The sequence below is a fragment of the Gopherus evgoodei genome, chromosome 4, assembly GCF_007399415.2.
Source record: "Gopherus evgoodei ecotype Sinaloan lineage chromosome 4, rGopEvg1_v1.p, whole genome shotgun sequence".
In the NCBI taxonomy this organism is placed as follows: Eukaryota; Metazoa; Chordata; order Testudines; family Testudinidae; genus Gopherus; species Gopherus evgoodei.
Window position 1 is genome coordinate 26,890,528 of NC_044325.1, and position 27,149 is coordinate 26,917,676.

The following is a 27,149-nucleotide window of genomic DNA, read 5'->3' on the forward strand; positions in this document are numbered from 1 at the left end:
CTTGTGTGTCTTGATCAGTGCAGTTATCATCAGCACTTAGCAATGGAATGTCTTTACTCTCAGCTCATTTAAATGAAAAAAGGAAAAGAAAAATTTCATACATATTCTTTCACAGACTAGTTTGATTTGCCATTTCTAAGGTGGCTGGTAAGCAAATGTGGCAATGTTTATGTTGACTAAAATTGAATGACTGTAGAACATTACTGAGTTACTTTTAACAAAGACCAGTTCTGATCCAGACTCTTCAAAGGATAGCTGTGGGATAGTTAGGAGTTTTTCATTTGCATGTGGTTTATATTGACTCTCTTTGGCCAGTTAGATCCTCTCATTTCTGTGTTTTTATAAATTTTGCATATAGGTTTGTCTGTTATCTTTGATGGAAAAAGAGAAGATTATTTTCCTGAACTAATGAAATGGGCCACTGAAAATGGAGCATCCACAGAGGGTTTCGAATTAGCAAATTTTGAAGAAGAGGGCTTTGGTTTGAAAGCAGCAAGAGAGATAAAGGTGAACGTATGAACATTGAACAGATTAGAAAATCACGTCTGTAAATGTACTGAAAATGTGACAGCAGGACATTAAAACCATTCTTTTCTCCCTCTCCCTCTCCCTCTCCCTCTCCCTCTCGTTCACTTCACTGGAACTACTGTTGTATATAGTTTATAAAATATTTATGAGAAAATTTACAAGAGACATTTAGTATTGTTCTTTAACATCGGGCAGTTGTTTGATGGGTTGTGTAAAAGTGTTAATTATGAATCCTTAGTTGGGTTATTTATTCTGCCCAAACTATTTAGCTAACCATTCCTTGTGTCTTTATGCCTCATTCTACACACTCCCTTTTGCTACTCCCTGCCTACCCCCAGGGCACCAGGTTTTCCCCCTTTTTTTTTTTTAAATTCCTTCCTAAAATATAGATTTTAATTGCATTAGTTTGCCAAACCAATTATTAATATTTATTTGAAGGTGAATTTAAATAAACACTGATTTGTTTTTAATCCATCTTTTGGTCACCTTACACAGTATATGTCAAAGTTGTATTTTTCCCATTCTTAGTTTGCAAGCCCATTGGGGTAAAGGTTATCTCTCCTGTATGTTTCCCAACTGTAAAATTGGGATAATAATTCTCTATTATCCTGCAGTGGAGACAATCGTTAATGTGCGTGAAACACTCAGATACTATGGTGAAAAAATGCCATAGCAAGGACACCAGGGAAATGTATGTTTCCATATTCATTACCGGATTTAGATGGTGTATCGTTAATAAAGCAGGGCAACTAATTAAACGATGAGGATAAAATATTGAACAGCTTCTTCCATCCCATGCACTAAAAGAGACACGAGTCTTGTGGTCATATACTGTGTTTCATGTAATTAGAGACTACATCATAACACATACACATGAGGAGGAAGAATTAAGGTGGTGCAGTCATCTTAACTTTGGGTACTTCCTAAGTATTGAGTGCTTGACTTTGTAACCTAGATAAATTCATTTTAACGTTAAATTGTTAAGGTAATATTTATATATGATGTTTTAAATCAAGTAGTGGCTCGACCTATGTTCTTTCAGTTGTAATGTAATATCATAATGCAAGAAGTTCTCATGGCATTTCAGTTTACTTGGTAGTGGATGGGGGAGGAGTATTGATGCAAAATAACTTTACGATTTAAAAAAGACAGGAAAACCTTTAAGATTCTTAATTTTCTTACATGTATATTTGAGATGTTAGAGAAACAGGTTTTTTGTTATATTTCATGTGAAACAGTAATAAATTTCTGAACTTTCTTGGGTTTTGTGTGTTGTTTTTTGTTTCTTCCCCCTCTAGGCAGAAGAGTTGTTTCTTTGGGTTCCTAGAAAGTTGCTGATGACTGTTGAATCAGCTAAAAATTCAGTGTTAGGTAAGAGCAATTTTTGAGCTTCTTTATAAATATGTGCAATGGGAAGAGTTTCTTTGATACAGCATTACAAATTGACATGGGAATGGAATAGCAGTCTAAACATCAGGTTTTCAGTATCTAGAATCTTGAAGTATCAATGACCAGAATTTAATTTCCCTCTTCCATTCCTTCCACTGCCGCCCTCTCCTCTTTTCCCATCTCCCCCCTTGCTCCATGTACCAGGTATGTGCCTGGCTGCCATTCTCACCTCAGAGGACAGATGCATTTCAGCGGTGATGGAATTCCTGATGTGTTTCGGTAGTTTCTAATACGTGTGGAGATGAAATGTGCTATAAATGTAGATAGTGAGCGGCTTATGTTTTGATATCTTAATTTGAATTAATCATTTTTTAACTATACAAAAATGTATCCTAATGTCATAAAGATACCACATAGGCACTCAAGATAACCATCTCCTATCCCAGGTAGTGCTGTACACTGGTGATCCCAGACACTTTTATTTGATACAATACGCATGCAGTTTTTAATTATATTAATTTTAAAATAAATTTAGTATAACTATTTTCGAGGCACTTAGTTCAGCCATTTACTAGTCTTTATGGTTTATTCAGGGTCCTTGTATTCTCAAGACCGAATTCTCCAGGCAATGGGCAATATCACATTGGCATTCCATCTTCTTTGTGAACGAGCCAATCCTAACTCTTTCTGGCTGCCATACATCCAAACTCTCCCCAGTGAATATGATACCCCTCTATATTTTGAAGAAGATGAAGTGCAGTATCTTCAGTCAACTCAGGCCATACATGATGTCTTCAGCCAATATAAAAATACAGCTAGACAGTATGCCTATTTCTACAAAGTCATTCAGGTAAGCTGCTTAAATTTAATGTATGGAATATATTGCACTTACAGACTTTTGAGAGAAAAGAGGTAAAACAATGATAAAAAATTTATTGCTGTTAGAAAAACTGAAAATATGAGTCATTACATATAACTTCTCACTTATGTTTGTCTACTGCTGAGATGTCATATTTTAATAGGTTTGTTAAAATGTAACAGAGTTTAGAGGAAACAAAGTGAAACAATCATTTTAATTAAAGTAGGAGAAACTTTAATTCTATAACAGTATTTCATTTATATCATATATGCACTGCTCTGTAATAGATTTCTTCAGTGTAATATAGCTTTTTTAAAAAAATACAACTGTGTCCATCCAGTAGCAAAATGGAAATGTGAAGATAATGATACAAAAGTTTTTGTATACATTTCTCATCAAATTTTTGATGTAATCCTTTTAAATGAGTTTGTCACAAAGTAGTGAAATATTACTTTGGCATATAGTCATAATCAAGATTAGGAGTGGATTGGGCTGTGTCATTGCCAAAGAAGCACTTGATATCCAGTCATCAAAGGTGCTTATGGCATTATTCGCATATGAGGAGCATATGACACTCCTGGGTTTCCGACAGGAGATTGCAGACAAAGAACATCTGTTTGGAAGTAGGAGAGGTTGAAAGACATTGATAAAACTAAGGAATGGTCTGGTCTTTCAAACGGTTTCTGTTAACTACTTTCTTTCAGTTAACAAAGGTTAAAAAATTCTGCTCGTGGTTTTCTTGTTCAAAGAGGTTAGCAAGGTTTACTCCCATCAGAATGTCAGCTTGCCAACTGCTGTTAGTGCTTAATGCACTTAGAGAGAATTTTTGAAAACGCAGTTCTTTGACAGATAATGGATGGTCATCAGAGGAAATGATACTCCTTTGGAGCTGAGTAGTATCATGGGAGCAGTGTTCTAGCAGAGAATGGTGGGCTCTTGCCTCCTGCCCTTGTTTTGGGACAAAACTCATAGAAGGGTAGTGAAGTCAACTCAGTGCACTGCCAGATCTTCCCCTGCGCTACTCATAGCTGGCAATCCACAGCTGCACCTCCAGCTGTGCACTTCTGTCTGAGGGTGGGGTGTTATGGAAGGGAGCATATAATGCCACTTTAGTCATGCTAAGTAGTATCTTATCTTCCTCAAGTAGTTCTAATGATTTTAAAAGGAATTGCTATCACAGTATGAATATGATTAGTGCTTGGTGGCATGTAGAGTACAGGCACTACACATGTATCTAGACACTGCAGTGAAAGGCTCTGGCAGTGGAGAAGCAGGAAGGAAAACCTCATGTTAGGGCATGCAAAAGCCTTTCCCTGATGTCTTCCCCTCTGCTGAAGCCTTCACTGTGGTGGAGGAAGCAGGACACTACACTCCTAAAAATAGCAGTAGACATGGGAGGCACTGTTTGGGCAGATAGAGAGCTGTGTAGGGTGCATACCCTGGGGGTTCAGGCATGTAGGACACTCTTCTCGCCTAAGGCACATCTCATGGTCTACACTGCTATTTTACATGTGATAGCTGGCATGTGCTCTCTGTACTCTACATGCCGCATTAAGTGCAGGCCTAGCCTAATTCCCTGATCCTGCAAATACCTGCGTGTGCTTAATTTTACTACTATTACTTAGTCACATTGATTTAATTGGATTAACTTTTGGGTTTACTCATAGTAGTAAAGCTAGGCATGTGCAAAGTATTTGCTGTGATCAGGGCCTTGGTTATTAAAATAAACCTAAGGCTGAGAAAAGTGACTAAACATAATGGACTTGTCTGCACATAATATGTTGCAGAATTTCTTTGCGATGACTGGCCAATGTGCATAAACTGATACTACTGTGATAAGTATGATGTTGTATAAGAATCTATGTAAAATACAATGTTATAATGTAAAGTATAAATAGAACAGTGGGTAGTGTGTGTCTAAGTTGCAAGTGATTGCTTAAATGTTTTGGCAAGGGGAAGAACATCTGAAGAATTTTTTATAATATTTCAGGGAGTTCTCTTTTGTAGCCGTTTGATAAACGTTAACTGATTGATATGATTAGCTTTGTGTTTCTTGTGATCTAAGTCAACTGGTGTAAAGGGGAGAGGATGTGGAAACTAGTTCAAGTCATTTGAACTTTAGATTAATGTGAATGTCCAGAATTGGCTCTCTAGTTCTGACAGTCCTTGCTGTACCACATTATGTTCCTAGGTACCTGGAACCTTGCTTCTCATGGATGATCATTATGATTGCATGGCACCCAAATTGAAATATTAAATCTGTTCACGTGTGACCATTACAGAATGTCTAACTCAGTTCATTTTTTTTATCTCCCCGCACCCACCCACCCACCCCCAAAGAAACTAGCTGAGATCTTTTATGTGGAACTTTATCTTGCAACAAGCTTATGTTGCTAAAAAATAAAAATCCCGGACTTCTAACTTACTGATGTGCACGCACAGCAGCCATGTGTATGATCAAAAACCAGACAAGCAGCAATCAATGTCAGTTTAGACTTGTCTGTTGTTTTGATCAGGTGTGTATTGAATTTTAAGACTTTTTATATTTCTTCAGTATTTAAAAATTGCCACGAAGATAGTTTTATAATTAATAAACTGGTTTGTGTTAGGTATTTGCAAACCATGCTGTAAATTGTGCTAGGATAGAAAAATGCCAGAAAAATTCTTCTTTGGAAGAAGAAACTGGTGTGGCTTTCCAGGCAGAATATCTACACTAAATCAGTAGCTGGTTTTAGAACAGCGTTAATCGGGGAACCGCGTGTGCATGATCACATAGATTACAGTATTCTGCGTAGTAATATATTTGTATTGATTATAAAGATTGGTGCGGTACTACTTTGATTCAGAAGTGTGGATTTACCTAATAATTCCAACTTTGTGGTAGTGATCAGCTGGTCAGCCTGATTCTGATTGGTTTGGGATGTGTTAATATTTTAGATCAGGGTCGGCAACCTTTCAGAAGTGGTGTGCCAAGTCTTCATTTATTCTCTTTAATTTAAGGTTTCGTATGCCAGTAATACATTTTAATGTTTTTTAGAAGGTCTCTCTCTATAAATCTATATATTATATAACTAAACTAGTGTTGTATTGTAAAATAAACAAGGTCTTAAAGATGTTTAAGAAGCTTCATTTAAAATGTTGATCTTACGCCGCTGGCCTGCTCAGCCTGCTGCTGGTCTGGGGTTCTGTTCACCTAGGCTGGCAGCGGGCTGAGCGGGACTTGCGGCCAGGACCCTGGCTGGCAAGGGTCCGGCAGCCAAACTCCCAGACCGGCAGTGGGCTGTGTGGGGCCGGCAGCCGAGACCACACACCAGCAGTGGGCTGAGCGGCTCAGCCCACTGCCGCTCAGGAGTTCTGTCCTGCCAGCTGGGATTCCGGCTGCCGGACCCACTCAGCGCGCTGCCAGTCTGGAGTCCCAGCCCTGCCCACATACAGTGGGTACCTACTTTCTCCCTGGTTCTGGCCCATTCTCTTCCTCTCTCTGCACAGAGCTCAGGGTGGGAGTGCACTGAGCAGAGGGCTGGGGATGAAAGGTCTGGCCAGGAGCTAGAATGAGGGAGGGGGCTTAGGGCTGGGTGTGGGGCACTTACCTGGGCAGCTCCCATTTGGTGCGAGGGGTGCAGGTAGGAATGGGGGGGGTGCAGGAGCTCCCGTTTTGTGCTCAGGGTGAGGAGGATGTGGGGGGGTGCAAGAGTCAGGATGTGGGAGTGCATGGGATGTGGGGGCTGTGTGTATGGGAGGGATGCAAGAGAGCAGAGGGCTGGGGTGTGTGTGGGGGTGCTCACGGCAGGGGGCCTGGAGGGGATATGCCTCTATTCCACCCCACCCACCCCTTCCCCAAGGCCCTGCCTCCGCTTCTTTTTTGCCTCCAGGGAGAGCAGCGAGCACACTGAGTCTGCTCCTTCCCGACCCCCTCCCTCGCAAGGGCCATCAGCTGATCCGCGGGCAGGGAAAGGGAGGATTGAGAGGCGGAGGAGAGGCAGAAACCCAGCACACTTCGAGAAGACTCAGGGGAGCGGAACAAGCTTCCCCACGGGGCGGGAGGGGCGGAGGGCAGAGAAGAGCAGGCTGAGCCCGGCTGGGCAGGATTTTTAATGGCATGACTCCGAGTCAACATTAAATCAATACTCCTTCAACAGGGTGTTTACTAATGAGAGTGGTATGTTGTTTTTTTTTTTAATTAGTTGTTAAAAACCAAGGTCCTGGGCACTTGTGATCATTATAGATCCCCATGGCCCTTTTTGCAAATACACAAATGTCCTGGCCAGATTCCCTTTACCTGAAACTCCTCTGTGGCATGCTTTTCTTCCTGTTTTAAACTTTTGTATAATGCAGCTGAATTATTAAACAGCTGCCGTTTCACCATAAGGTAGACTGCATTTCAGTGGTAGATGAAGTGATCCCTTTATGCATATATAATTTATATATTAGTTTGTAGCACTTTGGCTTCCTTTGGAAAGAAAAGTGATATATAAATATATGGAACCTGATTCACTGGTATGTTCCAGTTGGTTTGTGCCACTCCAACAACACCAGGCAGCCATAAACTCATTGTAACTGACAAGTTAAGCTGGATTTACAGCCGTTTTGCATCACTGGGGTAATACATAGCAGCCATATCACAATAGTGGATCTGGCCCAGTGTATTTATTAACTGGCATTCAGCAATAATGCACTAGTGAGATTTTCAACTTGTTTGGCACTAGGGTTGCAAGAGAATATTCTAGATTCTCATTATCAATGTCTTGGATGAAGACTTATGAGTAACTGGTATAGATTTTGTTCTTTAAAAAGAGCTCTAGGTTAATTAGTCTTTAGTATATGTGAGGGCTGTCAAGTGATTAAAAAAATTAATCACGATCAGTCATGTGATTGATCGCACTTAATAATAGAATACCATTTATTTAAATATTTTTGGATGTCTTCTACATTTTCAAATATATTGATTTCAATTATGACACAATACAAAGTGTACAATGCTCACTTTATATTTATTTTTTATTACAAGTACTTGCACTGTAAAAAAATTTTTTTTCAATTCACTTAATACAAGTACTGTAGTGCAATATCTTTATCGTGAAAGTTGAACTTACAAATGTAGAATTATATACAAAAAAAAACTGCATTCAGAAATAGAACAATGTTAAAGCTTTAGAGCCTGCAAGTCCACTCAGTCCTACTTCTTGTTCAGCCAATCGCTCAGACAAACTAGTTTGTTTACAATTGCAGGAGATAATGCTGCCCACTTCTTGTTTGCAATATCACCTGAAAATGAGAACAGGCGTTCTCATGGCACTGTTGTAGCTGGCATCACAAGATATTTACATGCCAGATACAGTAAAGATTCATATGTCCCTTCATGCTTCAACCACCATTCCAGGGGACATGTGTCCATGCTGATGGGTTCTGCTCAATAAAAATCCAAAGCAGTACAGACTGATGGATGTTCATGTTCATTATCTGAGTCATGTGCCACCAGCAGAAGGTTGATTTTCTTTTTTGGTGGTTCGGGTTCTGTAGTTTCCTCATCGGAGTGTTGCTCTTCTAAGACTTTTGAAAGCATTCTCTACACCTCGTCCCTCTCAGATTTTGGAAGGCACTTCAGATTCTTAAACCATGGGTCAAGTGCTGTAGCTATCTTTAGAAATCTCACATTGGTACTTTCTTTGCATTTTGTCAAATCTGCAGTGAAAATGTTCTTAAAATGAACAAAGTGCCGGGCCATAATCCGAGACTGCTATAACATGAAATATATGGCAGAATGTGGGTAAAACAGAGCAGGGGACATACAGTTCTCCCCCAAGGAGTTCAGTCACAAATTTAATTAGCGCATTATTTTTTTTAAATGATTGTTATCAGCATGGAAGCATCTCCTCTGGAATAGTGGTTGAAGCATGAAGGGTGTCAAAGTTAGACTCAGGACTCACAACAGTTTGTCAGACCACTCTGTTTTATTAGCACAGCGCTCTGCTAATAACACCCAGATAATGTGAGCACCATGCAAGACACAAACTTTCTTATTTATACAAATAAAAGGGCTAGCACTTAACAAGATAACAAAAGAAGCAGAATCTGATAAGTTTAGCTGGGCTAGGCATGCATATCTTATTTCCTTACTAACTATTACCGATCTTCTGTTAATGTTTTGCCATTAGCACCCTAGTTTATGCCTAATGTTTCTTTTCCTGGCACCTGTATTTCAACATTTCTTATTTCTGCTTAAAGGTACATACACATTTCTTTAATCCACTCTTATTTTTACAATATAATTCATTCTACTTTGACAAGGGGCACGTGAATGTTTAGCATATCTGCACGAAAATACTTTGCAATGCCAGCTACAAAAGTGACATGCAAATACCTGTTCTCACTTTCTGATGACGTTATAAATAAGAAGAGGGCAGCAGTATCTCCTGTAAATGTAAACAAACTTGTTTGTCTTAGTGATTGGTTGAACAAGAAGTAGAACTGAGTGTACTTGCAGGGTCTGAAGTTTTACATTGTTTTGTTTTTGAGTGCTTATGTAACAAAAAAAAAAATCTACATTTGTAAATTGCACTTTCACAACACACATTGCACTATAGTACTTGTATGAGGTGAACTGAAAAACACTATTTCTTTTTTGTTTATCTTTTATAGTGCAAATGTTTGTAATCAAGAATAATACATACTTTGATTTCAGTTACAACACAGAATACAATATATATGAAAATGTAGAAATCATCCAAAATATTTAATAAATTTCAATTGGTATTCTATTTAACAGTGCAATTAAAACTGCAGTTAATCACGATTAATTTTTTTGAGTTAATCGCATGAGTTAACTGCAATTAATCGATAGCCCTAGTATATGTAATAGCAAAAATATTCAAACATTATCTACTGATTATAGAAAAGAAACACATACCTGGGGTTCAGAGTTGTTTCCAAAGCACAGAACAAGCACGATTTGATGTTCAGTCTTATAAAGGGGGAAAATGAGACCTAAGCCAGGTCTATCCTAGAAACTTTTGTATAGTAATGTATAGTAAAATTTGCTTTTGCTGGTATAACTTTTTTCACTTGGGGTACTGGTATAATAAGCTATACAAGCAGAAGCACGTTTTTGTTTGTATAAGCTGCATCTACACCAAGAGGGGGTTGTTTTTTTTGCCGCTATAGCTGTATCAGCAAATCCTTTCTAGCATAGACTCGGCCTAAGTGACTCACCTAAGATCACAAAGGTTTCAGAGTAGCAGCCGTGTTAGTCCGTATCCACAGAAAGAACAGGAGTACTTGTAGCACCTTGGAGACTAACATTTATTTCAGCATAAGCTTTCGTGGGCTACAGTTCACTTCTTCAGATGCATAGAATACATCACTTCTATGCATCCGAAGAAGTGGGCTGTAGCCCACGAAAGCTTATGCTGAAATAAATTTGTTAGTCTCTAAGGTGCCACAAGTACTCCTGTTCTTTTTTCTAAGATCACACAGTGAATCATTGCCAGGTCTGGGTTTGGAGTTTAGGAATTTTTGATTCCCAGGTTTTACTCATTCCATTTGCCATAGATGCATTGGACTACAATGGCTGTACACTATCAAATATTAATAGTAATTTTCGTTTGCATTGGCAGTTGTGATAGTTCCCATTATGCAATGGTTTTGATTGGAGATAGACCAGCTCTAAAAAAAGAAGTAAGGGAATGCAGGGTGGTGGGAAACTCTAAGAGGAAGCAATGGGAGCTTGGGGGTAGTGAGTAGAATAGCAAGTGAAGATGGGGTAGTGGAAAATCGGGCTTTCCATGGGAGCAGGGGTTGCACCCCAGAAAGTCCATCCTATCCTGGCCTTACCCCTACTTGTGCTGGGCTCTGTTGTCCAAGCCGTCCTGCAACCTGGTTCCTGACACTGCCATCTCTCTGTCCACGACCAAAACAAAAAATGCTTTCTCATAAATCTGAAAAACCAATAGCAATGTTGGTATAATTTTAGACACATGCACAAAAATCACTTTTTGGGAAGAAGTCTAGCCTTGAAAGTATTGATCCAAATGGTGAATGATTTTGGAAATTATAAGCCTGTGGAAATGGGACTGGGAGTAGGGCCAGAAATGAATTAATAATAAAAGCGGTCTTGCTTCCTAACCATAAAGGGTGCTACTCTATGTTGAGGGTAAGTTGCATGCTTTTCAAAGAGGAATACAATATTTGATTTCATGCACCAACTTATTTCCTTTAGTACTTCCCATGTTTTTAGTGTAGAAATTTGTATTAAAGCTGGCCAGTGTGACCACGATTTAGACATCCAGGCTAATCTTTTTGAATTTGATACTTGCCCCTAACAATACAAACCAGTCTTCCAGCTTCCTCCACACTCTTGCTAGCTACTCCACCACAGAAGGCAGAACTTGTGGCATCTTAAAATAGAAAGTGTTTTGATGATGGCTGCAAACATTAGAAGGAAGGATGAGACTATTGAGTGAAGCAAAAAGATTTTAACGCCTTCATTCTGGATTGGTTTTAGCTTGCACAATGTGCCTCTTGGGAATGTAGTGGGTTAATGGAGCAGTCACTTAGATACTTGGTTTACTTTACAAATAAGGTTGATAGTGATTAAAACAGATTTGCTTTTCATGTGCATGCAGATTTAAGTGGTGTTTGACTGGTAGTTGTCTGCTTTGTTTCACTAGCTTCTGCATAAATGGGGTATTCTCATAAGAGTATATTTCTAAACCCTTCCCAAAGAGATTAGTCTTGGATACACATGAAGAACAGGCAGACTTCTGCGTTTAACAGCTGTTACAAGCTAAACTGTAGTCTGGTTTGATAAGCAAAAACAGGTGTGAGGTTGAGCAGACAAAAATAAACCCTTGAGCATGTTAGCCAGGACCTATAAACCAAACTGACACCTTTTAAAATGTGTGTAATTTGATAACTAAAAAATAGTTAAGAGGAAAAAATTCTTGCAGATGGACTTGAAAGGTATATTTGGGCCCTGGAATGCTACTTATAAAGAGCAGGAAATTTTGAAATCAGTAGCCTAATATCTAAGTAGCTTTTCTTTTAAGTGGTAGTTTGTTCCAAAGAGAACTTTTGTACATAGGGTTTTCTTCTTTCCTGGATATGTGCGCGTGTAACTTCTATTAACATTTGTGGGCATTATATGTGCACTGAAGGATGAACAGAGTCCAAATGTTCGTGGTTTAATGTTAGGGTTTTTTTCCTGCAGTGAAATGTGGTATAATAAGCACAAGAGGGACCTGTATAGTTTAGTAATTCACTGTGAGAGTCTTTGTTTATAAATATACTTTGTGGCTTTTGGAAGGAATATTCATTGGATTTCCTGTAAGATTTTTTTTCCTCCCAGCTGCATCTGGCTGCATGTTTGTACTTAACTGCAGAGCAGTTTCTGCATAGATCAGTGCAAGGCATCAAGAGCGCTCTATGGCAGCTGGAAATGCTGGAATGCTACTTTAATTCTTTCTCATACCAAAGGGCCAGTGGCTGTAGATTACAGCATTTTCTCCCCAAGAATGATGGAGGCTGTTGTTCTTCTCTTGTCTGCCCCATTATAAGACAACTATTTAATTTGTAGTTGTAATTAATTTTTAAAATCATGTTAAAATAGAAAATTAATATGTCTGTCAAACAATTAACAACATTAATCATGATTAATTGTACTGTTAATAATAGAATACCATTTGAAATTTAGTATAGATATTTGTGGATGTTCTTCTACATTTTCAAATATTTATTTCAGTTACAGCACAGGGTACAAAGTGTACAGTGCTAACTATATTTATTATAAATAATTGCACTGAAAAAAATGGCATTTTTCAATTCACCTCATATAACTACTGTAGTGCGATCTCTGTCATGAAAGTGCAACTTACAAATGTAGATTATTTTTTGTTATATAACCGCTCAAAAACAAAACTGTGTAAAACTTGAGAGCCTACAAGTCCACTCAGTTCTACTTCTTGTTCAACCATTCACTAAGACTAACAAGTTTGTTTACATTTACCGAAGATAATACTGCCTGCTTCTTATTTACAATGTCACCTGAAAGTGAGAACAGGTGTTCACGTGCCACTTTTTTAGTCATTTTTGCAGGACATTTACGTTCCTGATATGCTGAACATGTGTATGCCTTTTCATGCTTTGGCCACCATTCCAGAGGGCATGCTTCCATGCTGATGATGGGTTTTGCTTGATAACCATTCAAAGCAGTGCGGACTGACACATGTTCATTTTCGTTATCTGAGTCAGATGTCACCAGCTAAAGGTTGATTCTCTTTTTGGTGGTTTGGGTTCTGTAGTTTCTGCATCGTAGTGTTGCTCTTTCAAGACTTCTGACAGCATGTTCCGTATCTTGTCAGTCTCAGATTTTGGAAGGCACTTGAGATTGTTCAGCATGGGGTCGAGTGCTGCAGCTGTCTTTTAGAAAGTTCACATTGATACCTTCTATGCATTTTTGTCAAATCTGCAGTTAGTGTTCTTAAATACAACAAAATGTGCTGGGTCATCATCTGAAACTGCTATAACATGAAATATATGGCAGAATGCTAGTAAAACACGGAGCACATTTTTTAAAGAAAGTCATCAGCATGGAAGCATGTCCTCTGGAATGGTGGCCGAAGCTTGAAGGGGCATACAAATGTTTGGCATATCTGGCACGTAAATATCTTCCAAAACTGGCTACTAATGTGCCACGTGAACACCAGTTCTCACTTTCAGGTGACATTGTAAATAAGAAGCTGGCAGCATTATCCTCTGTAAATGTAAACAAACTTGTTTGTCTTAGCAAATGACTGAGTGGACTTGTAGACTCTAAAGTTTTACATTGTTTTGTTTTTGAGTGCAATTATATAGCAAAAAAATCTACATTTGTAAGCAGGAGCGGCGCCAGGGTTTTTGGCGCCCTAGGCGCAGGGCCGGCTCTAGCCATTTCGCCGCCCCAAGCACGGCGGCACGCCGCGGGGGGGCGCACTGCCGCTCACCGGTACCGTGGCTCTGGTGGACCTGCTGCAGGCGTCCCTGTGGAGGGTCCGCTGGTCCCGCAGCTCCGGTGGACCTGCCGCAAGCGTGCCTGCGGAGGGTCCACTGGAGCAGCCTGCTGCCCTCCCAAATCCTGGCCCTATAAATGGAAGCACTGGCTCTCTTTGTAAGTTGCACTTTCACGATAAAGAGATCGCACTACAGTACTTTTGAGGCACATTGAAAAATACTGTTTTAACTTTTTTACAGTGCAAATATTTGTAGTAAAAAAATATAAAGTGAGCGCTGTACACTTTGTATTCTGTGTTGTAACTGAAATAAATATATTTGAAATGTAGAAAAAGATCCACAAATATTTATAATAAATTCCAATTGGTATTCTATTTTACAGTGCAATTAAAACTGTGATTAATCATGATTGATTTTTTTGAGTTAATCACGAGTTAATTGCGATTGACAGCCCTAAAAATTAACATTAGTTTCTATAATTTAACAGTAGTGCAATAAAAGATTCTAATAGCCACATCTGAATAAAGAGAGAATCTGTACTATTTTTTGTACTTCATGAAACAGTGAAAAGGAGCTGCATTCCCTAGAAATTATTAATGTCCTCTGAAACCTTCTCTTCGGAAGGTGAGGTTCCCAACCCCTTTGCTGGCTGAGAATGCAGATGAACATCTTATTTCTACAGCTAGCAGATATTGTTACTTTTTTTTGGTCACTGTGTTACACTTTGTAGGAGCAGCTGGCTCTATCCCAAGATGTTCCATCTGCTTGATGTGGGACTGAGAGCCTCGTTTGAGATCGGGAGATCATTGTGTACTTAAGTGTACATTTCCACATAAACCTTTTGACTTCATTGTGCAGATGTAATGTTTTTCTTGATGGATTGCTCAAAGGATGTATTTTTCAAGCACTGCAAAATTGTTCAGGGGACTTATCTTTTTTAAAATTAATTTAACTAAATTACAAAATGGATTATCTTCTACTTTCAGACTTGATGATATTCAGAGACTGGTATGTGTTGCAAAGGAAAGCAAAGTTTAATTCCTTGTACATACATTTGGATGAGAGTTGGAGAGGAAAGAAAGGCCAGTTGTTAGTTTAAAAAAGAAAAAGAAAATTAATATTTAATCTGTAGCACAAGGTAGAAACGAGGGATATCTTAAAATAATGTAACACATGTAGTACATAATGCTGTGTCAGAAATTTTTTTTGTTGGGGAAAAATAGGAAAAGTTCCCTTTTGGCTTTCCACTATAGTATTTTGGTTGTGGTTGTGATCCACTGAATTAACAGTGGACCTTCGTGGCATACCTGCTACATGGGACATCAGTGAGGCACTCTATTGTACAAGAGTGAAGTTAAACCAGGCCACCTTAGAGGAATTTAAAAGCAAAAATGAAGATCACTTTGCGAGGAAATTTTCACTGCAGTTGCCTTTGCTGTACCTATTATGTGGATAGAGACCACTTTAAACTCCAAATCTATCAGTTTCTGAAATTTTCATGAATACTAAACTTACAAATACTTAATTGATTTTTCTGAACACGTAGAAACTGTTCTTGGTAGCAGTTGTTTCAGCTGCTGGGCCACAGCCTGGGTAGCCTTTTGTTTGGGAAAGATTTGCTGATCATTCTGAGCTTTGAACTGTACATGATGGAACACTATATGCACACAAAGAAAGTAACGTGTGATGAGACAGTTACAGGTTTTCATTAATTTTTCTCTTAATGAAATCACTTTTTCTCTTCCATGAGAGTTCAGTTAGGGGGGGAAAGGAGCCTGCATTTTATATTGCTTTATTCTGCTAAAGAGAGGACTGACTTGTGGATGTCAAAGGATATGTCTACACTATGGGATTATTCCGATTTTACAGAAACCGTTTTTTAAAACAGATTGTATAAAGTCGAGTGCACGCTGCCACACTAAGCACAGTATATCAGCGGTGTGCGTCCATGTACCGAGGTTAGCATCAATTTCTGGAGTGTTGCACTGTGGGTAGCTATCCCATAGTTCCCACAGTCTCCCCCGGCCATTGGAATTCTGGGTTGAGATCTCAATGCAAAAACAGTGTCACAGGTGATTCTGGGTAAATGTCGTCACTCAATCCTTTGTCTCTGAAAGCCACGGCAGACAATCATTTCGTGCCCCTTTTCTCTGGATTGCCTTGGCAGATGCCATAGCATGGCAACCATGGAGCCCGTTTAGCCTTTTGTCACTGTCAGCGTACGTGTACTGGATGCTGTTGACAGACGTGGTACTGCAGTGCTACACAGCAGCATTCGTTTGCCTTTGCAAGGTAGCAGAGATGGTTACTAGCTATAGCACCGTCTGCAATTGGAAATTGGCTATAAGATGACGGTTATCAGTCATTTTGCACCGTTAACAATTGGAAATTGGTGGTGACGGTTATCAGTCCTTTTGTACTGTCTGCTGCTGTCACGGGTGCTCCTGACTGGCCTCGCTGAGGTCGGCCGGGGGCACATAGATGAAAATGGGAATGACTCCCCAGGTCATTCTCTTCTTTGTTTTGTCTAAAAATAGAGTCAGTCCTGCCTAGAATATGGGGCAAGTGTAGTAGAGAACCAGAGAGCACAGCCGCTCCGGGTCAGAGCCCCAGAGATGCCGCAGAAATGATGACCTGCATGCCATTCTAGGGGGTGCAACAACCTGCAACAACCCCACCTGTTGCTTTCCTCCTCCCCTAACTCTCCTGGGCTACCGTGGCAGTGTCCCCCCATTTGTGTGATGAAGTAATAAAGAATGCAGGAATAAGAAACACTGACTTTTTAGTGAGATAAAATGTGGGGGAGGCAGCCTCCCACTGCTATGATAGTCCAGGCAGTACAGAATCTTCGTTAGACATGAAAGTGTGGAGGAGGGGGTTGATGGAGCTCAGCCTCCAGCTGCTATGATAAGGACGGTTACCAAGCCTTTTGTACCTTCTGCTGGGCATGACCGGGAGTCATTCCCATTTTTGCCCAGGCACCCCCAGCTGACCTCACCAAGGCCAGCCAGGAGCTCTCACGGGATGATGATGATGATGGGTATCAGTCATTTTGCACCATCTGCCACCAGGGACGGGATGCTGCTGTTCAGCGCTGCAGCACCCCGTCTACCAGCAGCATGCAGTAGACATAGGGAGACATTGAAAGAGGCGAGAAATGATTTTTTTCCCTTTTCTTTCGGGGGGCAGGGAGGGGGAGGGGAGTAAATTGACGACATATTCCCTGAACCACCCGGGAAAATGTTTTTGATCCTTCAGGCATTGGGAGCTCAGCCAAGAATGCAAATGCTTTTCGGAGACTGCGAGGACTGTGGGATAGCTGGAGTCCTCAGTCCCCCCTCCCTCCCTCCATGAGCGTCCATTTGATTCTTTGGCTTTCCGTTACGCTTGTCACGCAGCACTGTGCTGAATCCCTGCTGTGGCCTCTGTCTATCATAACCTGGAGATTTTTTCAAATGCTTAGGCATTTCATCTTCTGTAACGGAACTCTGATAGAACAGATTTGTCTCCCCATACAGCGATCAGATCCAGTATCTCCCGTACGGTCCATGCTGGAGCTCTTTTTGGATTTGGGACTGTATAGCCACCCATGCTGGGCAAACAGGAAATGAAATTCCAAAGTTCGCGAGGCTTTTCCTGTCTACTTGGCCAGTGCATCCGAGTTCAGATGGCTTTCCAGAGCGGTCACAATGGTGCACTGTGGGATACCTCCCGGAGGCCAATACCGTCGAATTGCAGCCACACTAACCCTAATCTGACATGGCAATACCGATTTCAGCGCTGCTCCCCTTGTCGGGGAGGAGTACAGAAATCGGTTTTAAGAGCCCTTTATATCGATATAAAGGGCTTAGTTGTGTGAATGGGTACAGGGTTAAATCGGTTTAACGCTGCTGAATTTGGTATAAAAGCGTAGTGTAGACCATGCCCATCATTCTTTTCTCTCTTCTGTGGATGCTTGTGTTAATAGACAACTTTGTTTACTATACCTAGACAGTGAACAAAATGTCTGACCAATGGGAAATTTATTTTTACTTTGCTGTTCTTTCCCTAGATGATGATGTTGCTGTTTGCATAATAGAGATTGTTAGCTGTTAAATATTTTCATTTAGTATTTCAGTTCTTTCAGATGATTGATCCTGTTTGTACTAGAAAGTTGAGTTTGTTACCTAAAGGTGTGTGTTATACGTATTTTATATATAATGCAAGTTGATAAGAACTATAGTTGGGGCAAGGGGGCGGTCAGTGGCAGGCAGAAGATGGGCTGGTAATAAAGTATGCAATTGTATGGTGTAAATTCAGCATGTTTGGGGTTGGATTCATCTTTGTTTGGGCTTTAGAGCAGAGAGTAAACACATCAGGTATTCCAATTTTTGACTACATATAATATAGAAATGTTACATAGCTAAATACATCATGTTAGAGAAGAAGTTGTGGAGGCCGAAATCCTAATACAGCATTAGCAGTACAAGCTGCCTCATACTTTTTTTTACAGGAGTGTTCCAGTCTTGTTATGGAAGATCCATGTCTTGACAGTGAGACAATAGTTCACTCATCAAGGAATAAATGAGCATGCACTCTAGTTGTGCTAATAACAAGGGTACTAGTTACAATGGTGCCTTTGTGTGGTCTGTTGAAGGTAGAGAACTATGCTAAGACCATTTAACATAATATACTAAACAGCAGCGGTGGATTTCTGGCACTGCTGGCTTGGGAATAGCAATCTAAAAACGAAAAGCTTGATATTCCTTTACCCAGATCTCTTACAGCAAAGTGTAAAATCTGTGGTTTGGAACTGTAGAGTTATATACATCCTATGGAGATTCTGCTGTTGGCTTTTTGCTGGCCACTCGGCAACATTAGTAAAGTTCCAACAGACTGAATTTTGCGATAAGGATTTAATTAATATGTTTTTTTAAGAAGGTCTGGGTAACTATGCAGATTTGGGGTAACTTTCTGATATTCAGATTGTTCTGTACAGTGTCTGAATATTCACACACTCTTAATGGAATCAATTTAATGTGATGATATACTTATCTCCTTGCCAGGCATCATTCCAGTCAAGCTTGGGAAAGAATGTCTTTTTCCACAAGTTATCTAAAGTGGAGTCCCTTAAATGATGAACTCACTTTTTTAAGTGTGATGACATCCCTTTCTGTCAGTTGATTGTAGAAAGGTATTGTTGGCTTCACCTGTTGAGGAAGGCATTCATATTTTTCTAGACCAGCGATTCTTAAACTTCATTGCACCGTAACTCTCTTCTGACAACAAAAATTACTACACAACCCCAGGAGCAGGGGGACCGAACTCTAAGCCCACCCAAGCCCTACTGCCCCAGGCAAAGGGGCTAAAGCTGATGCCTGAGCTCCACCGTCCTGAGCGGGTGCCATAGCCAAAGCCCAAGAGCTTCAGCCCTGGGAGGGGGAAATTGTAGCCTGAGCCCCACCACCCAAGGCTGAAGCCCTTGGGCTTCAGCCCCAGGCAATGGGACTTGGGCTTTGGTCCCAGGCCCCAGCAAGTCTAATGCCAGTCCTGGCAACTTCATTAAAACAGGGTCGCCACTCACTTTGGGGTCAGGACCCACAGTTTGACGACTGCTGTTCTAGACCAGAGGTGGGCAAACTATATGGCCCATGGGATCCTCCTGCCCAACCCCTGAACTCCTGGCTCAGGAAGCTAGCCCTCATCCCCCTTCCCACCCCCCATTCTCCTTCCCCCGCAGCCTCAGCTCACCCCGCCGCCGGCGCAATGCTCTGGGCAGCAGGGCTGCAAGATCCTGGGGCGGTGCAGCTGCGGAGCCCAGCCTGACCCAGTGCTCTGTGCTGCACAGTGGTGCGCCTGTAGCGCCGCCAGCCACCAGTGCTCCAGGCAGCGCGGTAAGGGAGCACAGAGGGTTGGGTGGGGGGTTGGGTAGAGGGCAGGGGAGTTGGGGAGGGTGATCAGGAAGTGGGGGCTTGGATAGGGGTCGGGGTGGTCAGAGGGCAGGGAATAGGGGGGTTGAATGGGGGCAGGGGTCCTGGGGGGGTAGGGGGTTAGATGGAGTGGGGGGGGCAGTCAGGGCGAGGTGTTCCGGGGGCAGTCAGGGCAAAGGGGTGCTTGGATGGGGCAGGGGTCCAGGAGGGGCAGTCAGGAATGAGAGGAGGGGTTGGATGGGATGGCGGGGGGCAATCGGGTGGGGATTCTGGGGGTGGTCAGGGGACAGGGAGCGAGGGGGTTGATGGGGCACGGTTCTCAAGGGGGCCATCAGGGAACAGGGAGGTTGGATGGGGCAGGAATCCTGGCGGGGGGGGCATCGGGGGCGAGAACTAGGGAGAGGGATAGGGGTCGGGGACCTGGTCACGCCTGGCTATTTGGAGAGACACAACCTCCGCTAACCAGCCCTCCACACAATTTCTGAAACCCGATGCGGCCCTCAGGCCAAACAGTTTGCCCACCCCTGTTCTAGACAGTATACAGAATGAGAAGAAATGGGTGTGTCATAAACAGATAGCTAAGGGTTAATGTCTCTTTCACCTGAAACACCTGACCAGAGAACCAATCAGGAAACCGGATTTTTTTTTCAACTTTGGGTGGAGGGAATTGTGTGTCTGAGTCTTTTGTCTGTCTGCCTGCTTTCTCTGAGCTTTGGAGAAGTAGTTCTACTTTCTAGTCTTCTGTTTCTAAGTGTAAGGACAAAGAGATCAGATAGTAAGTTATATGGTTTCTTTTCTTTGGTATTTGCATGAATATAAGTGCTGGAGTGCTTTGATTTGTATTCTTTTTGAATAAGGCTGTTTATTCAATATTCTTTTAAGCAATCGACCCTGTGTTATATCATCTTAATACAGAGAGAACATTTGTATGTATTTTTCTTTCTTTTTTATATAAAGCTTTCTTTTAAGACCTGTTGGAGTTTTCTTTACTTCAGGGAAATTGAGTCTATACTCACCAGGGAATTGGTGGGAGGAAGAAATTGGGGAGATCTGTGTGTTGGATTGCTAGCCTGATTTTGCATTCCCTCTGGGGGGAATAGGAAAGTACTTTTTGTTTCCAGGATTGGGAACAGAGAGGGGGGAGTCTCTGTGTAGTTTCACAGAGCTTGTGTCTGTGTATCTCTCCAGGAGCACCTGGAGGGGGGAAGGGAAAAAGGATTATTTCCCTTTGTTGTGAGACTCAAGGGATTTGGGTCTTGGGGTCCCCAGGGAAGGTTTTTCAGTGGGACCAGAGTGCCCCAAAACACTCTAATTTTTTTGGGTGGTGGCAGCAGGTACCAGGTCCAAGCTGGTGACTAAGCTTGGAGGTTTTCATGCTAACCCCCATATTTTGGACGCTAAGGTCCAGGTCTGGGACTAAGGTTATAACATGGTGTAGCAGCGGTTGGGAGATAGACAGAATCCAGAAGCCAGTAGGAATATTATATTTTTCTTTTCTCTGCTAAGGGCTTTTTAGCAAAGAGAAACAGTTGGTTTTAAAAGGGAACCAGAGAGAATTTTTTTTTTCTGCTCTATCTGGCAGTTTGTGGCTTGCATAATAAGCAAGAAGCCATTACCAAACTGTTAAGGGTCTTTTGGCATGCAATAGCCCTCCCATTAGGAGGCAAGTACCAGCACTTATATGCATGCAAATAAAGTGGTTTTTCTGGTTTCCCTTCATTGAACAATAGCTAGAGAGAGAAAAGGAAAAAAGCACTGTTGCTAGGCAGACTTCAGGAGGCAACAGAGAGCCTGCAGTTCAGAAGAGAAACACCGGAGGGCACCCCAACACAAGAAAACAGGAATCATGACTTCTAAGGCAAAAATTGAGGCCGAAGAGCAATTCAAAGACGCTGAACACAGGCGACAAATGGAAATGAAAGAAAGAGAAGAACAGATCAGAGAGGCCGCCTACCAAAGAGAACAGGCAGCCTACCAAAGAGAACAGGCAGCCTTAGAGGCAGCACATAAAAGAAAACTAGAAGAAGAAGAGGTGGCCTACCGAAGGAAACAAGCAGAGGAAGAGTTGGCCCACCGCCGACAAATGGAAAAACAACAAAAAGAAGATGAGGAGAAGGAAAAACAGAGAAAGCATGAACTGGACTTGGCAAAAGCTGGGCTGCATGTCCCAGCCAACCCTAACAACCCGGCGCCAATTATTGCTCCACAGCACAGGAAATTTCCCACCTACAAGGCAGGTGATGACACCGAGGCCTTCTTGGAAAATTTTGAAAGAGCCTGTCTTGGGTACAGCATCCCCGAAGACCAGTACATGGTAGAATTAAGGCCACACCTCAGTGGACCTTTAGCAGAGGTGGCAGCTGAAATGCCTAAGCTGCAAATGAATGACTATAAACTTTTTCAAACCAAGGCCAGATACAGGATGGGAATAACCCCAGATCATGCCCGTCGGCGCTTCAGAACCCAAAAGTGGAAACCAGAGGTGTCATTTCCCAAACACGCCTACTACATTGCAAAAAACTATGAGGCCTGGCTAACAGGAAACAACATTCAAACCTTGGAAGAACTGAACCTCCTCATACAAATGGAGCAGTTCTTGGATGGTGTTCCTGAAGACATCACACGGTACATACAAGATAGAAATCCCAAAGATATCGCTGAGGCGGGGGAGATTGGAGCCAAATGGATGGAACTGGCAGAAAGCAAGAAAGCTACTGTCAAGGGGAACGATTACCACAGGGGGCACACAGACCATAAACCCTACAACCGAGGACAGCCAAAGACCCCACATACCACCCAAGTAAAGCCACAGATACCCTACCCTTCAACCTCACCAGTCTCCAGTAACTCACCTCGGCCCAGCGACCCATCAGATGGAAGATGCTTTAAGTGTAATGAACCAGGACATATCAAGGCCAACTGTCCCAAGAACACCATGCGAGTGCAATTCATTACACCACCATCACCCCAAAGATCCCCAGGCCCAGATGCCTCTCAAATACCCTTGGAGCGAAGGGAAAATTTGAGAGTGGGCGGAAAGAAGGTTACTGCGTGGAGAGACACGGGGGCACAAGTGTCAGCTATCCACCAATCCTTCATTGACCCCAAATTCATCAACCCAAAGGCCAAAGTTACAATTTACCCCTTCATGTCACAAGCTGTAGACTTGCCTACAGCTCAACTGCCTGTCCAGTACAAAGGCTGGTCAGGAATGTGGACTTTTGCAGTCTATGACAATTATCCTATCCCCATGCTACTGGGGGAAGACTTGGCCAACCAGGTGAGGCGGGCCAAGAGAGTGGGAATGGTTACACGTAGCCAAACCAGGCAAGCTTCCAGACCCATTCCTGTTCCTGAGTCGTCCACAGAGGCCCCGTCTGTGTTACCAGAGACCCAGACAGAGGTAGTGGATCCAGATTCCATGCCAACCACTGAAACAGCCACAGCATCTCCAGTCCCAGGCCCGGAACTGGAACAGCAACCAGCAAGTGCAACCACATCTTCAAACTCAACGCCAGAGGGCGCCAGCAAGCCAGAACTGGCAGAAGCAAAAGACAGCCATACCCAAAAGGCTCAGCCAGAGCCTGAAATACCCTCAGGTGCACCAGCGGAGAGCGGTTCACCAGCAACGGAAACAACCCCATCACCTACATCGCTTCCAGAGGGACCAAGCCCAAGTCCACAGTCTGAGGAAGAACTGGTGACCCCAGCCTCAAGGGAACAGTTCCAGGCTGAGCAGGAAGCAGATGACAGCCTTCAGAAAGCGTGGGCGGTGGCACGGAGCACCCCACCGCCTCTCAGCTCTTCTAATCGATCCCGGTTTGTTATAGACCAAGGACTTTTATACAAGGAAATTCTTTCTGGTGGACACCGGGAAGAATGGCAGCCGCAAAAACGGTGGTTCCAACTAAGTACCGGGGGAAGCTCTTAAGCTTAGCCCATGATCATCCCAGTGGCCATGCTGGGGTGAACAGAACCAAGGACCGGTTGGGGAAGTCCTTCCACTGGGAGGGGATGGGCAAGGACGTTGCCAAGTATGTCCGGTCTTGTGAGGTATGCCAAAGAGTGGGAAAGCCTCAAGACCAGGTCAAGGCCCCTCTCCAGCCACTCCCCATAATTGAGGTCCCATTTCAGCGAGTAGCTGTGGATATTCTGGGCCCTTTTCCAAAAAAGACGCCCAGAGGAAAGCAGTACGTACTGACTTTAGTGGACTTTGCTACCCGATGGCCAGAAGCAGTAGCTCTAGGCAACACCAGGGCTAACACTGTGTGCCTGGCCCTAACAGACATCTTTGCCAGGGTAGGTTGGCCCTCCGACATCCTTACAGATTCAGGGTCTAATTTCCTGGCAGGGACCATGGAAAAACTGTGGGAAACTCATGGGGTGAATCACTTGGTTGCCACCCCGTACCACCATCAAACCAATGGCCTGGTGGAAAGGTTCAATGGAACTTTGGGGGCCATGATACGAAAATTCATCAACGAATTCTCCAATAATTGGGACCTAGTGTTGCAGCAGTTGCTGTTTGCCTACAGGGCTGTACCACATCCCAGTTTGGGGTTTTCACCATTTGAACTTGTGTATGGTCACGAGGTTAAGGGGCCATTACAGTTGGTGAAGCAGCAATGGGAGGGGTTTACGCCTTCTCCAGAAACTAACATTCTGGACTTTGTAAGCAACCTACAAAGCACCCTCCAACACTCTTTAGCCCTTGCTAGAGAGAACCTAAAGGATGCTCAAGAAGAGCAAAAGGCCTGGTATGACAGACATGCCAGAGAACGTTCCTTCAAGGTAGGAGACCAGGTTATGGTCTTGAAGGCGCAACAGGCCCATAAGATGGAAGCATCATGGGAAGGGCCATTCACGGTCCAAGAGCGCCTGGGAAATGTAAACTACCTCATAGCATTTCCCAATTCCCCACTAAAGCCTAAAGTGTACCATGTTAATTCTCTCAAGCCTTTCTATTCCAGAGACTTACAGGTTTGTCAGTTTACAGTCCAGGGAGATGATGCTGAGTGGCCTGACGGTGTCTACTACGACGGGAAAAAAGACGGTGGCGTGGAAGAGGTGAACCTCTCAACCACCCTGGAACGTCTGCAGCGGCGACAAATCAAGGAGCTGTGCACTAGCTTCGCCCCATTGTTCTCAGCCACCCCAGGACGGACTGAACGGGCATACCACTCCATTGATACAGGTAATGCTCACCCAATCAGAACCCCACCCTACCGGGTGTCTCCTCATGCTCAAGCTGCTATAGAACGGGAGATCCAGAACATGCTACAGATGGGTATAATCCGCTCATCTACCAGTGCATGGGCATCTCCAGTGGTTCTGGTACCCAAACCAGATGGGGAAATACGCTTTTGCGTGGACTACCGTAAGCTAAATGCGGTAACTCGTCCGGACAACTATCCAATGCCACGCACTGATGAGCTATTGGAGAAGTTGGGACGTGCCCAGTTCATCTCTACAATAGACTTAACCAAGGGGTACTGGCAAGTACCGCTACATGAACCTGCCAAGGAGAGGTCAGCATTCGTCACCCATGCGGGGGTGTATGAATTCAATGTCCTTCCTTTCGGCCTTCGAAATGCACCCGCCATCTTCCAGAGGCTGGTAGATGGTCTACTAGCTGGACTGGGAGAATTTGCAGTTGCCTACCTCGATGATGTGGCCATTTTTTCAGACTCCTGGCCCGAACACCTACTACACCTGGAAAAGGTCTTTGAGCGCATCAGGCAGGCAGGACTAACTGTTAAGGCCAAAAAGTGTCAAATAGGCCAAAACAGAGTGACTTACCTGGGGCACCAGGTGGGACCATAAACCCCCAGAGGCCAAGGTGGATGCTATCCAAAAGTGGCCTGTCCCAAGGTCAAAGAAACAGGTCCAATCCTTCTTAGGCTTGGCCGGATACTACAGGCGATTTGTACCACACTACAGCCAAATCGCTGCCCCACTGACCGACCTGACCAAAAAGACCCAGCCAAATGCAGTTAAGTGGACTGATGAGTGTCAAAAGGCCTTTACCCAACTTAAGGCAACACTCATGTCTTACCCTGTACTCAGGGCCCCGGATTTTGACAAGCCATTCCTAGTAACCACAGATGCATCTGAGCGTGGTATAGGAGCAGTGCTCATGCAGGAAGCAACAGATCACAACTTCCATCCTGTCGTGTTTCTCAGCAAGAAACTGTCTGAGAGGGAAAGTCACTGGTCAGTCAGTGAAAAGGAATGCTATGCCATTGTGTACGCCCTGGAAAAGCTACGCCCATATGTTTGGGGACGGCGGTTCAAACTACAAACTGACCATGCTGCACTAAAGTGGCTTCATACTGCCAAGGGGAACAACAAGAAACTTCTTCGTTGGAGTTTAGCTCTCCAAGATTTTGATTTTGACATTCAACACATCACAGGAGCTTCTAACAAAGTTGCTGATGCACTCTCCCGTGAGAGTTTCCCAGAATCCAGTAGTTAAAAAGTGTTCTTAACATGTAAAAGTCTGTTAGTTATATACTTAGTAGTATATGTAAAGGTGCATGTGTTGTATTGATCTGTTTATTTTCAAGTTCTAGAAGGAAATTGCCGCCAGTGAGCTTCCCCACTGTCTGCAATTTGGGGGGCGTGTCATAAACAGATAGCTAAGGGTTAATGTCTCTTTCACCTGAAACACCTGACCAGAGAACCAATCAGGAAACCGGATTTTTTTTTCAACTTTGGGTGGAGGGAATTGTGTGTCTGAGTCTTTTGTCTGTCTGCCTGCTTTCTCTGAGCTTTGGAGAAGTAGTTCTACTTTCTAGTCTTCTGTTTCTAAGTGTAAGGACAAAGAGATCAGATAGTAAGTTATATGGTTTCTTTTCTTTGGTATTTGCATGAATATAAGTGCTGGAGTGCTTTGATTTGTATTCTTTTTGAATAAGGCTGTTTATTCAATATTCTTTTAAGCAATCGACCCTGTGTTATATCATCTTAATACAGAGAGAACATTTGTATGTATTTTTCTTTCTTTTTTATATAAAGCTTTCTTTTAAGACCTGTTGGAGTTTTCTTTACTTCAGGGAAATTGAGTCTATACTCACCAGGGAATTGGTGGGAGGAAGAAATCGGGGAGATCTGTGTGTTGGATTGCTAGCCTGATTTTGCATTCCCTCTGGGGGGAATAGGAAAGTACTTTTTGTTTCCAGGATTGGGAACAGAGAGGGGGGAGTCTCTGTGTAGTTTCACAGAGCTTGTGTCTGTGTATCTCTCCAGGAGCACCTGGAGGGGGGAAGGGAAAAAGGATTATTTCCCTTTGTTGTGAGACTCAAGGGATTTGGGTCTTGGGGTCCCCAGGGAAGGTTTTTCAGTGGGACCAGAGTGCCCCAAAACACTCTAATTTTTTTGGGTGGTGGCAGCAGGTACCAGGTCCAAGCTGGTGACTAAGCTTGGAGGTTTTCATGCTAACCCCCATATTTTGGACGCTAAGGTCCAGATCTGGGACTAAG

The 27,149-nt window shown here is 42.8% G+C and overlaps 1 protein-coding gene across 5 annotated transcripts in view; it reads left to right on the forward strand.

The window, feature by feature from the left end:
- SETD3 (SET domain containing 3, actin histidine methyltransferase) overlaps window positions 1–27,149 on the forward strand; it is an 83,389-nt gene that overhangs the window by 27,712 nt on the left and 28,528 nt on the right. For all 5 annotated transcript variants that reach the window (XM_030558779.1, XM_030558778.1, XM_030558777.1 and 2 more), the window contains 3 exons: window positions 359–507; window positions 1,827–1,899; window positions 2,511–2,767. In XM_030558779.1, the coding sequence (XP_030414639.1) occupies window positions 359–507; window positions 1,827–1,899; window positions 2,511–2,767 (479 nt within the window). The remainder of the gene's footprint in view (window positions 1–358; window positions 508–1,826; window positions 1,900–2,510; window positions 2,768–27,149) is intronic.